This window comes from Pinus tabuliformis, chromosome 9 (assembly GCF_031772625.1).
Source record: "Pinus tabuliformis cultivar Carrire ecotype Pingquan chromosome 9, CPIR1, whole genome shotgun sequence".
Lineage (NCBI taxonomy): Eukaryota > Viridiplantae > Streptophyta > Pinopsida > Pinales > Pinaceae > Pinus > Pinus tabuliformis.
Window position 1 is genome coordinate 981,297,397 of NC_142307.1, and position 15,489 is coordinate 981,312,885.

At 40.6% G+C, this 15,489-nt stretch overlaps 1 protein-coding gene across 1 annotated transcript; it reads right to left on the minus strand.

Annotated features, from left to right (window-relative positions):
- Positions 1-4,601: 4,601 nt before the first annotated feature.
- Positions 4,602-7,912, minus strand: LOC149152018 (uncharacterized). The gene is made up of 4 exons (XM_089439286.1): positions 6,114-7,912; positions 5,586-5,858; positions 5,184-5,297; positions 4,602-5,000 (listed from the first exon to the last, which is right to left on the minus strand). Exons 1-4 carry the CDS (start codon positions 7,182-7,184, stop codon positions 4,896-4,898), a joined length of 1,563 nt encoding a protein of 520 aa, XP_089295412.1. The 5' UTR covers positions 7,185-7,912; the 3' UTR covers positions 4,602-4,895.
- Positions 7,913-15,489: the final 7,577 nt, after the last annotated feature.

The window sequence follows — 15,489 nt, forward strand, 5'->3', positions numbered from 1 at the left end:
CAAACCCTCGGCCGATCATCCAATACGCAATATAGAAAACAATTTTGTATCTCACTACGTGACCACCTATCAATCTCAGGGGGTTCAATGAAGAATGTTGGAGGAGCAACGTATTTATGGAGCAAATGTCCCTCTTCAATCAGCACATTGATGTAATCCAACAACGAAAAGTTCGCAATATTGACCATAAAACAACATTTTGAAATCCTGACATTGTAAATGGATTTTTAAGCCCCCATTCTCATTGCAACAACTCCATGCTGCAAATTCTTCATCAAAACTTGCAATTCCAACAATCTGTCAAAATCCTGCCAAAATTGTAAAGAAAAACCAGCAGCAAATGGGCTTTGTTAGCTACATAAATAGCCTGATCATGAATGTTCAGTGTGTATGAAATCTTGTATCGATGTGGTCCGTTGCAAAATCCTCTGCACGTAAACATGTCTTTGCGATCACTGATCAATCATTGACGTTGAGTTCCTTGCAGCGCTTGTTGAGATGATCGATGACAAAGCATGGAGACTCCTCAACTTCCCCATGTGAGTAATCAAAGGTCCACATGGGCCTTTGTCGGGCCCAACATGATAAAAAACTACAAAGACGTCGTTAACACTCATTCACTGGAAAGCAGTTATTAAATCTTTCCTAACGCAATATCGATCTCCAGTTATTTTCATATTGGTGACCCATCATACTTCTAAACGCATCTCACAACAAATTAGCCAAAGCCCAAATCATTGGTTTTATCCAAGGAGATATATCCTTTTGACAATAATATATCAGTGGGCTAGATGCTCATTCCTTGACATGCTCCTCATCAATAGATTTAAAGGTATACATCAACGTCAAATGGCCATTGATTTGAACATGCGTCAGGATTTGAGTTTAGGCCCATTCTTCACAAAAGCGGTCCAGACATGACTTGTTGAGAACTCAACCCCAGAACTAAAGACCCGAGTGTAATTAGATTGCAGATTTCAGAATATTCCGGAAATCTGATGGACACAAGCAGACAGTTGACTTCACTCATGTCTGTCCGATTTCCAAAATATTCCAGGATCTTACTCATGTCTGTCCGATTTCCAAAATATTCCAGGATCTGAAATCGAGTTAAGGATGGCCCAACTAAAAAGGTGGGGAGGAGCTGTATAATCAGTTATAATCATATGGTTTGCCTAAATACTTTCTTTCTATTTACTCTTTAGCTGCAACATCCAGCAGACAAAGACCTAACAATAGAAACAGAGTGTAAAGAGCATTCCTGTTTTACTCAGAAGCAAATTGTCAGTGTCGATCAACTTTTCCCTAATTTCGCTGGGATCTAGACTATATACATGAATCAAGTCCTCTTGATTCACTTCCTAGGGTCAAAAATAGGTGCTCCGTATGAATTAATGTTGGCATAAGGACACGGAGAGGTTCTAAAATTTCCAAATATGCATTCAAGTGAAATATTGTGGATGTGGAAAGTAATAGCCATAGTCCCAAGTTTTGGACATAATTATCCATAATTTAAACTTTTCAGAGAGGGGGTTCAGATATCTCGAGGCTTTAGGACTTACTAGATAAGAAGCTAAATGAAAATATCTCCCGGTTTGAGTCCAGGTCCCACAAATCTCGAACCTTGTTCAGATGAATTAAAACAGAACCAAAAGGAGATTTCTCAACAAGACAATCTTTAGCACTATCATTTTCTACCACTCAACCTAAGAGGCATTGGCATATGTCATTCACTAGGCACGCGTAATGGACATTTTGGTGATGCTGCTTTGTTGCAATTATTTCCCAATCTCTTGGTAATTACTAACAATTAAACCCTTTTTCTGCCAACCATGACTTGGCTTTATGGCATGCAGTTTCTAATGCTACAAATTTTCAGACAAATGGAGATTGAACTTGATCAACAAAACGAGGGCTGTACTGATATGCAACATATAAAACATTGAAGACCTAAGATTCAGATCTAAACAACATGACTAATACGACAAACTTACATGATTGATAAAATATGTTAAAGATTGGTGCATCCTTACTAAAAAATTCCGGGGTTCTTGACAAGGTTTGCAAAGTTTGTTTATAGAACAGGATATGATAAAAGTTATATCTAGTCTTTAAATCGTCATAAACACTGAATATTGCAAGCAATGCTATAAATCATAAGCAGTAATCAATTAGATCGTATAATATATTCAATATTTTGTCACGTTGAGGATGTACAGAATCACAGATACCTCCCCTAAAGAATTTGGATGCCTTTAAGATTCAAAGCAAGTGCTAAACTATTATGCTCATATGTTCTTCCCAGCCTTAAAAGTTTAATGTGGCAATGTATTTCACCCAATTTGTAGTGGACCATAAGATGCCATTATTGTGTTGCATGATCTCATAGCAAACCTTGATAGTTAATCTATAGCCATTTAAGAGGAGAGACTCAATTTATTCTCCATAGGTAAACTAACAAAAACGGGTGACCATTTAGATGAGGTTCAGACCTGAACTCCATGACTAATACTACAAGCTAATATGATAGATAAAACATGTTAAGATGAGTGCATTTTTACTAGAAACTCAGGAAGCCTTGACAAGGTTTGGAAGGTGTGACGCAAGACCAAGATATGGAGTAAGTTATAAATTGTTATAAACAACTTTAAGATTGCAGGAAATACAAAAAAACTTGAACATTAATAAAATAGATACCATTATATATCCAATATTTTGTCATTTAGGGATGTGCAGTGACATCCTAAATAATTTGGATGCCTTTAAGATTCAGAGTAACTGTTAAACTATCAGGTTCCGATGTACTTCCTAGCCTTGGAGTTTAATAACGCAATGTCTTTCGCCCATTTTGGAGTGAACCATAAGATGTCACTATTGTTTCATATAATCTCATGGGAAGCCTTAAGAATTAATCTATTAGCCATTTGAGTGGAGAGACTCATTTTATTTTCCATAAATGAACAAAAATATGGTGTTTACTAGTTCTAAATTAGATCGATTATTGTTTGATCATTTGATTTACTGCATCCAAGGGCCATTAATAGACACTCACATAATTGCCAGAATATGATGTTTTGAAAGAGGAAAAAACATGCAATCATTTTATATTGATGTTCTGCCTCTAGAAAGACGATTTTACAAGCTCATGAAAGAACTGTGCAAAGTTTTTTTTTTCTGCTGGGTGTTTGATTCATAGAATTTCATGTTTCGGTTATTACATTTATACCTATGTTGCAGGAAACGTGGCATAGAGGTCCGTTTCCGTACGGAAACGGGTACGAAACGCGGAAACGCGTTTGGTACGGCCGTGAAACATGTTTCCGGCCGTACTGCCACGTTTCCCGAAACGGAAACGTGGCCAGTACGGCCGGAAACGCGTTTCAGGGCCGTACGACCCACGTTTCCTCATTAACTTGTGTTTTTTTATTTTTTATTTTTTAATTTGTTTTTTAATTTACTTTTAGGGTATGTTAGTGACTTCTAGATGTGTGTCTAAAGTTATAAAAGTGAATTTTTGCCCTAGTGTTGATATGCAGTTCATCAGGAAGTTTGAGGCATATGCAGTTCATGATAATGTTAAATTCTTAGTTTCAGAGTGTTTGAGAGTGGTTTCACCCTCATTGGATTTCATATGGAGAAAGTAGAATTTTAGATCTCACTCAAAATCCAGCAGACTTATTTGTTTTTCAGGATTTTAAGATTGGGGGGATTGCAATGTTTCCATTGGGTTTTATCATGTACTAAGGTATGGAACTTGTATTTAATCAAGAGAATCAAGCCCTCTATGCAGGGGAAACTCCCAATAATCAAGATCATGTAGGGTACTAGGGTATGAAACGTGTATTTAATCAAGAGCACTAAGGTCGTTCAACTATGTAGGAGGAAACTCCCAATACAACAGTGGTCCTTCTAAAGAATGGGATGTGGATGCAGAAAACCCTGATTTGGATCTCTCTCTTGCAGCCTTATAGTCTTTATTGTACTTGCAGCCTCATATATTAATATAAATAAAGGCTGATTTTGAGATTTGGATATATAATAAACGTTGCTTTTGGATATTCCAATATTTTTATTTTCATTATGTGATCATTCATGAGTAAATGTGATGTAAATTAAATCTTAATGTTTAAGTGTAATAAATTATAATGTATCATTTATGCTTTATGATTGCACATATATATATATATATATATATATATATATATATATATATATATATTTTCAATATATATATATATATATATATATATTCGCGTTTCCCCGTTTCCAAAATTTGGGGAGGTCGCGTTTCGTATCGCTTCCCGTTTCGGAAACTCGTACCCGTTTCCCCGTTTCGTGCAACTCAGATTTATACGTTATCACAAATACATTGATGCCTAGCAGATATAGTTCAAGACAATAGCACTTCGGTTCTAGGAAATAATAATCATATATTACTGTATACTATCTCCCTCCTGGATGAATTTCAGACACTTAAAAGTCGATGAGGAACAATTAATGCCAAAGCTAGTATAACAGAATTATCAAGCAGGCAATTGAGACATTGAATTAAAGTTTGGAGGACATTCCCAGCCTATTTCTATCTTACAGTATATTGAGAATGGTATACCATTATTTGTAATGACAAAAGTTGCCTGGGAAAAATATAGAAATTCTAATATACAATTTTGGAGCAGGATTGTGATTGCCCGGCAGATCCACAAGTTATGAGTACATAATACATCAAGAATTCATTAATTAAGGATAAAGATTTAGGCAGCTCTCCAAATAAACAGCTATCTGAGGAAGGGAAACATACGGATTATTTCAGTGTACATGCAATTACACAGAATTCCAAGCAGCTCAGAAGAACACTTCAGATAAAAGTCCAAAAGCCATTCATGAACTGAATATCATCAAATATTATAAGGTTTGCCAAGCTTGTCTGCCACAGAGCCTGCAGAAAATTCAGATCCCCTTGAAGTGTAGAAATGCAGCAGCAGCATTGATAACACATTCCCCTGTTAGCAAACAGATGGGATATGAATCAATTCCCTACCACTGTTAACCGTGTACATCATTAAACAATGCTACGTTTGATGAACTCTATTATGAAAATGCCAATGATATCATAGCCACAATGCCTAATCACAAAAATTCAATAAGAATACATGAAAGCAATGATCCATTTCCACTGAACACACCTGGCTGTTATCTGTAGGACGGAATAAAAGTCCAGTGGCACATTCTTGCAGCTGTTCAGGATGATCAATCCACAACTTCCGAGATTGAATTAACTCCAATATCCAATCGAATACCTGTACCAGCTATTCACAGTTCGTAAAAATAGCATTTTATATTCCTCAAACATATCATCAATACTTTCTTGAACAAGCATTTCCCACCCCTCTGGAGTAAGGATATCGTGTATACTGTCTGGCATAAGCATAATGCTTATTTGTGTAATCATATTCTATACATTTTCCTACAATTAATGCTTCTGCATATTGAAACCTTTGTACATCTATACCTCAGAAACATGTGACTAAACATTTTCAGAACAAGCTAGCCTTGTGACTTCTAAGAGAATCTTCTTCAATGCTAACCTGTGCAAGCCTATATCGTGGAACCTCCAACTGACCACTTCTTGTTTTGAGACCAGTGCCCTGGCATTCAGGACAGAAAATTGAAGCACAATTGCTGCTGCTGCCCTTGCTTCCATTGATTTGTTTCACACCACAAATTCTATTCCGTTGGTCAAAAACTGACCATCTACTTTTCCGAGTGCCTTTGCTGCCATTCAAGTGAGATAGCCAAATTTTCGATTCACACAAGAGAACCCAATCTATAAGGCACGAAGTATGGAAAACATGAAATGCCTGCAAGAAAAGAAAAATTTAAAATTAAAACCTAAAGCAGGACATTTTCCAGCCTACAGTTTGCCTTTTCTTAGAGTTATCTTGTCACATTTGCAAATGCCAAAGAGCTTAGACGAGATTGAGTGTTCATAGTGGACTCTTTCGTCTCCATTTCGGCCCTCACTATTGGCATAACTTACTTGAACTGAACTGGGGAAAAGACAAAAGCAACACTTCGGACTAAGTAATTCCAACGAGAGACAGAAAAGAATTTACCCCACGCTTGTTTCTGCTGCTGCATACAATAAGCCCAGATTTCCGATTAAATAATGCAGCAACATCTTTACCAGGAAGCATTTGTTGGTGACAAATAAAACATAATCTCTCCAAGGCCTCTACTCTTTGTCTTCTGAGAGCTCGTCTGAGAGCTCTGTTAGAGAGATTTTTTCCTTGTACATCCATAGCCAATTCACCCAAAGATTTCTCACACACCTGGGTATCCAAATTACGTGAACCATCCTTTGCTGCTTCCGCTGAGGCTACTTCAAACAGTGGATGGGAATTTATTTTGGGTGGCCTTCCCTTTTTCTTCCTCCGACGAGAACTTCTGTCAATGTCCATCGGCGAACTTGCAGCCCGCCATGAATTACCATAGCTACCACCCCTTCCCAATGTATGACTGTAGGGAAAAGAGACAATTGAATATTCGCATTCTGGTAATGAAGTATTGCTGTCCTGACTTTCTAGCTCTCTCCCTCTCTTTTCTCCCAGCCAACAACACCAGACTGCCTTAACGGCAGGATTCCCAGTGCCAAACTGGAGAACCCTCATAAAAACATGACCGCATCCTATCCATTCCAAAGGAAACGAACTCGTCCCCACCTTACATGAAAGCCTGGGGTTTGACAATTCTGATTCTTTCACAGGAGATCTTTCTCTACATTGTACTTCATCAGTGTAGTTTTTCTTATTATTGCCACTACTACTATTATTAGGTACTGGTGGTGGAGGGGAGAATGTTCTCATTCCTTCTTGTTTAGAGGATGGAAATGAAAAAACAACACCATCATTAAAAGGCCAGGCTGGGGATGCAAGGATTGAAATTTTAGCAGCTGCATACCTTCTAGCATGGAGATTTCCATTGAGATGGTCTGAGAGTGCCCCATCACTGTAACAACGCGTTGAGCAGAGAGTGCAGAAGAATATAACCCGCTTGCCATCTTGTCTGAGCTCCACAGTCTCATGCCCATGGTTCCATGCATCCCTTAAAACTGCCCTCGCTGCACCTTCCCTCACCCCTAAGCTCGACTCTGCCACATCCCAACACCCTTCTTTCCGTTCTGTCATGTTTCTATAACTCTCACTATTAACCTTTCTCCAGCACAAAATCACAGCCCCTAGCTATGGTATATCACTGTCATTCTGCAAAGCAATTGGACCAATCTGCAACATATTGTGATATTTTTCACCATCTACGAATTATAATCCCCTAATAGTTCACCTTATGGATGGATCTAGCAAATACCCAAATCAAAATTTCCATTAAAAATTGCACCCACTTATGTCTGAGACCAAATATGGACCACAATTGATCACCCGTATCAAAAGAATTCCACCCACTTAACCCTGAGCCCGGATTCCGCAAGACAAGTGAATACCCACATCAAATTTTCCAAAACAAATTCCACCCATACATATATGTCATAGCTTACCTTGCTGAATACAAAATTTCCATTAATTCCAATCACTGACTTTACCTTGCAGGCAACTGAATATCCAGAGAAACTTTTTGTCGAGAATTGTTTCCACCACTTATGTCTGAGGCCTTATCTTGCACCCACAACAATTAGTCAACCAGTATACATTCCGTAAGGTCCTGCAGGTTCCAGATATTCGTTTACCCCCTTTGCTTTGACTCTGTCTCGCCATAATTCCTGTGTGGACCTTGAAACAATGCACAGAGAGAGTGATTTCTGCTCCTGGATCCATATTTATTCCAAACCCACCAAAAGCGTGGCCAACTGCCAATTACACAGGACTGAAATATAGAAATAGTCACCTTCAAGTTGCCTCTATATCCCTCCCTCTAGTTTAATGGATTCAATAATCTCATTTATGTGGTTAAATTAATCAACGGATCACCTAAAAGATGGTTGTGATAGATGGTGACTGGTAAAAATATAATTGACCTTATTAATAGGGATTGTCTTATTCCAAAAACTAAGAAGGGTTAGGCCCTAGATAAATAATAAATAATAAGATAAAAATATTGCCGTCTCTTGAAGGACGAGGCTCCGTCGACCTCAACGATCAACATGTGACAGTAGTCTATAGGCGGGTGAAGAGGTAGTTGATCTCCTCGGAACCTAGATTCTGCTGTGTAGCCCCCAATTACTTTGGATATACTCTCATTGATGTACTTCTGAGCGCAAACACAATAGTTCTGTGACTAGACAGACTTTCTTCACAGAAGTGATCGATAGGATTGGCAGAACCTGTATTCCTGTTTACGTTGGATCCTTAGCAATTGCTTTTTGTCACTATCATCGTTCGCTCCCTCTAGAATATTCTAACGTGGATACCCGAGAACTGAGTACACTTGGAGTATAAATCTAAAAGATGCTTAAAAAATAAATTATATTCTTTGGTTATTTCGTGTGATTGGGTGGAATTTTATTATTCTTTTAGCTAAAATTGAAATCCTATTAATAACATGATCAGTTTTGATGCTTGGATTATTATTGTGGTAAAGTATCAAATTTCAAAAAAGTACTTTTAAGTGAGTATAACTAGAGTATAACTATAGGTTAGTATAGTACTAATCACCTTATTCTTACTTTCAGGTTAGTATAGTAATAATCACCTTATTCTTACTTTCAAATTGAGAAGAGATTGATTATTTTCTCATATTTTATTCTTTCTTTTGTAACATAAGGTGTTGAATAGGTGGGACAAAGTGGCCACCACCCTCGAGCTTGTAATTTCGCATTTATGATGGAAGAACGCGGATAGTCTCACATGCATGAGTATGTAGTCCTACAATTGGTGGAGGGTTTATGTATTGGTTTTGATGACTAGTGAACTCATTTGCGGAGCTGGAGTAAATTTTTCGTGGAGGTGGTATGTGTGAAAGTTCTGGTACTATGGGTAGCAGAGGTCTGTGATGGGAAACAAGGATTTCAATGTGCTCATTACATTTGCAAAGTGGTTGTGTGGTACGTCTGCATAGCTTGGTATTGTCGGTTGGTGGATGTCTTATTTTCAAAGGTCTTGTTGGAGTTTTTAATTCATAATATTTATGTACTCATTCAGGTCTCACCTTTGTGTTACTTGGGGTTCTTGTTTAGTTGTTCTAGAAGGTTTGGTCTTAAGGGTCTAGAGTCTCAGTCTCTGTGTGTAAATTGTCGTTTGTGGTTTGAGGAAAATGTTGAGAACATTGGAGTAGTTCAGTGTCAAGGTTCGTGTTGGTTTCTTTTCTCTCAATGTAAGGAAGGTGTGGTTGGGTATAGCTGGAAGTCTTTGTGAGGGTTTATTTGTGTGGCAAGGTAAGTGTTGGGGTTGAAAATAGGTAATTGTATGTGTTCTCTTGGGTGCCGAATTCTCTTGGTCCTAGGGTGGCGCCTTTCTTGTTCAATGGTCAAGAGTGAAGAATCTCTGGCCGAGGAAGTATTGTCCTTCGCCCTCTCTGGTGTGTCTTCATCTAAGGTTAAGACTTATGTATGTTGCTACTATGACGAGTGATCCAAGTGGATATTGGTGGCCACCCGCCTATCCCACCTAGACCTTTAGTCGGTTTCATCAGTTTCCTTATTTATAATAGCATTTATTTTTAGCAATTTTTTTGGGTTCTGAACTTCTAGAGTAGTTTTGACCCCCTAAACAACTTTTTTTTAGGTCCGTAGCAGGCCCATTGCCTTTGGCAAGAGCCTATGGAAAATCCTATAGTACTCGGAGAGATATTTCTGATGAGGTATCATACGCGCCTAACAGAGATAATATGACCAAGTTACGACCCTAGGAAGTTGGCTGCCCAACTAACCCCAATGTGGCCCACAAACTCTTGGCTTTCCATCTCCTGGGTTAGAGTTTTGGTTGTTTAGGGTTTTTCCTTGTTGTTCAATAATAAAAAGGCCCTTGAGCCTCATTGTAACATAGTTCAGAGGCATGTAGCCACCACATCTCTTCTCAGAGATAAGCTACCAGTGCCTGAGCTAGTTTATTTCCATTCTATTTGTACGCATATTTCAGTTCTTTGATGTTAATAAATGAAGTGTTATTTCTACAACATCTATGTATTTGTGGTTATATTTTTATTTTGTTGCGTTCTTGTTTAAGTTCAGATCAATGGCATCAGAGCAGCCTACTCTTTCTCTATTTTTCTTTACATGTCCCCAACAAGGTCAAGGTATAAGAAGTTAGGACTTGCACTGGTTGAACCCTTGCAAGATCAGCCTTGCGAACCTCGACGACCTCCCATGGCGGAAGAAAAGAAAGATGAGGGAGCAGGAGATCCTTTCAAAATATTGCTCGAAGAAGCCCTCAAGCGACAAAGGAACATGATGATGGACAACTTTGCCCAAATCCTTCGGCGGCTACCCACAGGCGACGCATCTTCTTCCGGCAGCCACTCTGGGAGCGCCACTCCCTTTAAGGTACAAGTTAACTTTGACATCCCCATATTTGAAGGTCAGATAGATGTGGATGCTATAGATAAATGGTTAAATCTACTAGAAGGATATTTCTCGGTTCATGACTTTTCCAACCGGGAAAAGATTACTTTTGCACTCCTCAAAGCCGCCCCCCACATCAAGGACTAGTGGGAAACCTACTACAAGAAGAGGGATAAGAGTGAACCCTCACTATTCTTAGTCGCACCCACTTGGAATTCTTTTCGAGACACCATCAAGGAGAAGTATTACCTTGTCGGGAGCTATGAAGATAAATACATAAAGTGGACCATGCTACGGCAGGGAAGGGACCAAGATGTGCCAGAGTTCACAAATATTTTTCATACCCTTCGCACGAAGTTGGGTATCAAGGATTCTGAGTGGAATTTGGTACTCAAGTTCTGTGGCTGTCTACACAAGTACATCGAGGACGAGATGGAATTCTTGGACATCTCCTTGCTCGGCACTGCCTATCGATACGCTGTTAAGATCGAGCAGAAATTTAAACAAGAGAAGTGAGACTTTGGATCTATGAATCCGAAGCAAGGGAAAGGCGCCCCTAAGTTGCATAACAAAGAAAAAATACAAGGTGAGGTGACCCAAGACAACCCTCTGAAGCGCAAGCAAAGAACAACACTACGAAGACAAAGAAGGACACAGGGAAATGGTGTGAGTTCCATAAGAGCCCGAGTCACAACACAAGTGAGTGTCAGGTCAAGCAGTCATTGGTGGCCAAGTTGAAGGCTTCTAAATCAAATGCATGTTCCGACTTTGAGTCGGAACCTGACAAGGGGAATGATAAAGGGAAGCAGATTATTGATGCGGAGCCTAGTGCCATCGTTGCCACCACCAAGATCCAAAAGAATGAGCCTGAAGATCCATAGGAGGGGGAGCACCTCTTCCATTCCCAGATGTGGGTGAAGGGTCCTCCACTATAGTTCATTGTTGATAGTGGGAGTGTTGGGAATAGGTCCCCTAGGGTCAATTTTGGGGTTAAAAGCCCAAGTTTTGGGGCTAAAGGCCCAAGTTTTGTATAAAGAATGTAAAGTCGCCGCATTTTGTGGTTGCGAAGCGTGAAGATGTAAAGAGTCATCAAGGGTCTCCACCCTTAGTTTATGTAACTTGTGTCAGCTTTATGAGATCCACCCTTGGCCCGCGAACCATGGGATTGTATAAAAAGGGAAGTCTTAGAAGAGTCTAAGGGAGTCTTAGTTGATAGTTGATGTTGATGAATGTAATGAGTTAGTGAGAGCTAAGAGCGAAGAGTCTTAGTGTAGGAAAGAGGCTGTGTAGCTAAGTGGCAGAGGCCTAGCGTAGAAGTATGCAGTTGAGTGCGCAGACCCCTGCAGCTGTGTGCGCAGGGTAGTCAAAGTCTGTAAAGGAGATATGAACATCAATAAAGAGAATTATTCTGGAAATACCTGCGTATGAGCTATTTTACTTCTGTTATGAATGTATGCGATTATGTTATGTTGAATACTAGGTTTGTGATTTAATGTTGTATTAATCAACGAATCTATGTGTTTTACTTTGTTATATGAATGCAAGTAAGAATATTTGTTTACGCAAAGATAATCATAATGCATGTTGAAGTTATCCACCACTTAAGCTGGTTAAATATAACAGTAAGAGTAGTCACAGAGGTGTGTAAGTGTCTGAATTGCCTATTTAGGGTACGTGAAGGACTATTGCAGACCTTCGAGAAGGTCTCGAAGCCGAATAAGAGAAGTATATCGAGAAGCCCTAAAAGGCTTATCGGTCTGCGCAAAGGAAGGGTTAGGGTATAAAATGACATCACTACCATCTCAGGGTGCAGAAACTTGGTTCTTGCATCCCCCATACTGCTTCGGGTGAGACTTCTATCCGGGTTCCACGGATTGATGTCGAAAGGGCCAGTAGCGTAGATATTTGCTTGGCTAATTAATGTTGAACCTGGGTTAGGGCCCATCAAGCCAATAAATGGTTTCGTTGTCAGGACCGGGATCTGCATAAAGAGATGTGTGATGTTGCATCACTAGAATCCAACTAAGAAAGAGATCGAAGACTGGTTGGATAGAAAGATCCATGAATTCGCGGCACAAGAGAACAGGAATCTGCGATTGACGAAAGAACAGTGGTTGGACAGATACCTGTACACAGAGATACATGAGATCTTCTTTTGTTCCTTCCTGGTCGAGTTGTACAAGTGGATCGCGAAATTGGCAGACGGCCAAGGAAGGTGGAGGCTTGACGGTCCAATAGTCTGGACCCCGGAGTTAGTGCAGAGATTAGAAGCCTCTAAAGATAAGATCGCACGCGTTGTCAATCATTGGCTCAATCGTATCATAGGAGGGTTCGTGACAGAGTTCACGGTCGATACCTCAGTTAGTTACAGTGAAGCAAAGTGTCGCTTCTTCAAGGGGTCGTGAGGTAAGTATTTAAAGTCTTTAAATACCTGGATTAAGATGTTGTTGTGTGAAAAGAGGGTTATGTAGCTACCTTGATGTTTGGGGCTATGCGAAGTGGAAGGAAATTCAGGAACAGAGGGAAAACAAGCCCTGAATATAGCCTGCTAATTGAACCTCCTCTAAGTGACGACGAGGAAGCAGCACATGCTTCTTTGCAAAGCGTTGTTCAGTTGATAAAGCAAGGGTTCCGCAAATACCCCATCCACCCACACCGCCTCCATCTTCACCTCTGCCGCATACACCTTCGCCTACACCACCGCCACCGTTTAGTATGGTGAACTCAATAAAGCTACATGTGTTCAAGGGCTTGGGAAATGAAGATCCGGACCAGTTTTGGTTCGTCGCAAAGGTTGTATGGGAAGCTCAGGGTATCATGGATGATCAAACAAAGAAAGAAATGTCGGTTAGTGCTTTGCAGGATTGTGCGCTAACATGGTACATTAAGTACTGCACTGATAACCCGACATCTGCATTGGTAGATATCCAGACCGCGTTGAATAAGGAATTTAATAGACCTAAGTCTGAAGCACAATCAATTGTGGGATTCAAAGAGATCATGATGAAGTAGGGCGAGACACCCTAGGATCTAGATCAGATATTGAAGTGTACAATCCACGAAGCTAACATGAATCTGACAGATGGGCAGCACCGCGAATGGTTTGTGGCTTCACTCCTGCCTCATCTAAGGGTTGCGCTATCATAGCAAAAGATTGGGACCCAGGCGGAAGCCCTAGAAATTGCGATGAGATTGCATGAGACACCGATGAAAGATGCTAATTTGGGGGTTCAACAGATTCATGCGCAGTTACAGAACCTTTGCCTAGAAATGCAGAGTCTGAAGAAAGATAGAACAACTCGGCTAGAGGTGTGCGAAGAAGTTTGGTGCCTGAAGTGCAAAGGTCAAGGGCATGACAAAGATCATTGTCCAGTCTTCGCAAATTATGTTGTAGCAGGGGGACCAATGCCTCTAAGGTTGGAAGCTCTAGCAGGGCCAAGTACAGGGCCTACGCTATGGTGTGTTATCTGTCAGGTAGCTGGAAAACATGCGACAAACAATTGCCACTTGCTGCAGAAATTTGTACAGACACCACAATAGCTCTTCTGCAACTTCTGTCAATCAGTGGGTCATGATGAGCGCAATTTCCGTAGTTACGAGTTAATGATGGATAGAACGCTCACCTATAGGGTGCAGGAAAAAACCCGGCCTCCAGACCAAGGTGCTTGGGGAGCGCGAGGCGAATACCAGGGGCGCGGACAAGGCCAAGGTGGAGGAGGACCTGGTAGAGGTTGGGGGCAAGTCATTTGTTACAATCGTGGAGGACCAGGACACTATGCATGAGACTGCTCGAACTCGACGCGTCTGTCATGCTGATATTGTACTCAGTTTTACCACACAACTGAAGATTGCTCGGTATTGCTAGCTAAGATACGTGAAAAAGGGGCACAACCTCTGCAGCCGACTCAGAACCTGCAGATGATGAGGGTTGAGCCTCGTGAAGAGGATCCCAAGGTAAATATTGTGTTGCGGAGTGGGATGACAACTGGCAAAGATAAGGGGAAGCAGCATGAAGAAAGTGAATGGGTCTGCAAATCTCCAGAAAAGGAGGTTGAGTTTGATCTTAAATGCGCATGGGAAACATTCATGGAAGCAAAGAAAATCTTTGCTGAGGCCTCTATCTCAGGAAGTTAGGACAAGTTAGCTAAAGAGATGGACCTGTCCAGGCTTACTACTTCCTTGGAGACCTGTATGAAGCTGTTGCACAACAGCAAGGCTGTGAAAGGGCTATAGGAACTGATAAATAAGTGTGCAGGGAAAGAAAATGCTCCTAATGGACCGCACGTAGTCAGGAAGATTGGTAAGCATAAGGCAAGAACGGGGTGTGAGATGAGGCTCACTGCGCAGATAGGAGAATATGAGATGGATCAAGTAATTTTGGATCTGGGGTCGGACGCGAATGTTTTGCCTAAACAGACCTAGGAGAGGATGGGGAGACCTGCGCTACAGTGGTCTCCGATTCAGTTAAGAATGGAAAATCAGCAGAAAATTATCCCCATGGGAATATTGTAGGGAGTGATAGTTGATATTGAGGGCATGAGCGCATTGGCTGACTTTGAAGTGATAGAGATTGTGGATGACAGCAATCCCTACCCTGCGCTCCTTGGGATCGACTGGGCCACTGACATGAATGGGGTAATCAATTTGAAGAAGCGGAAGATGATATTTGAGAAGAAATCACTCCGCGTAGTAGTGCCCCTAGACCCTGCAGAAGGACCGCGCTATACTGAACCAGTCTGCGATTATGAAAGTGACGATGATTTGGACCAGATTTACAAGATAACGACATGAGATCAAGATTGGGTGAATCCAATAGTGGATGGACGTATTGCATGGGACCGTGAAAGCTCCTGCACTTCAGATTCAGATGAGGAGTTGGAACACTAGCAGAACCGACTGCATGAAGTATCTACGCTGCATTGTAATATGATGACCAAGTCATTGCATTGTGTATCGTCAGAGGTAAGAAATTTGCCTTACTA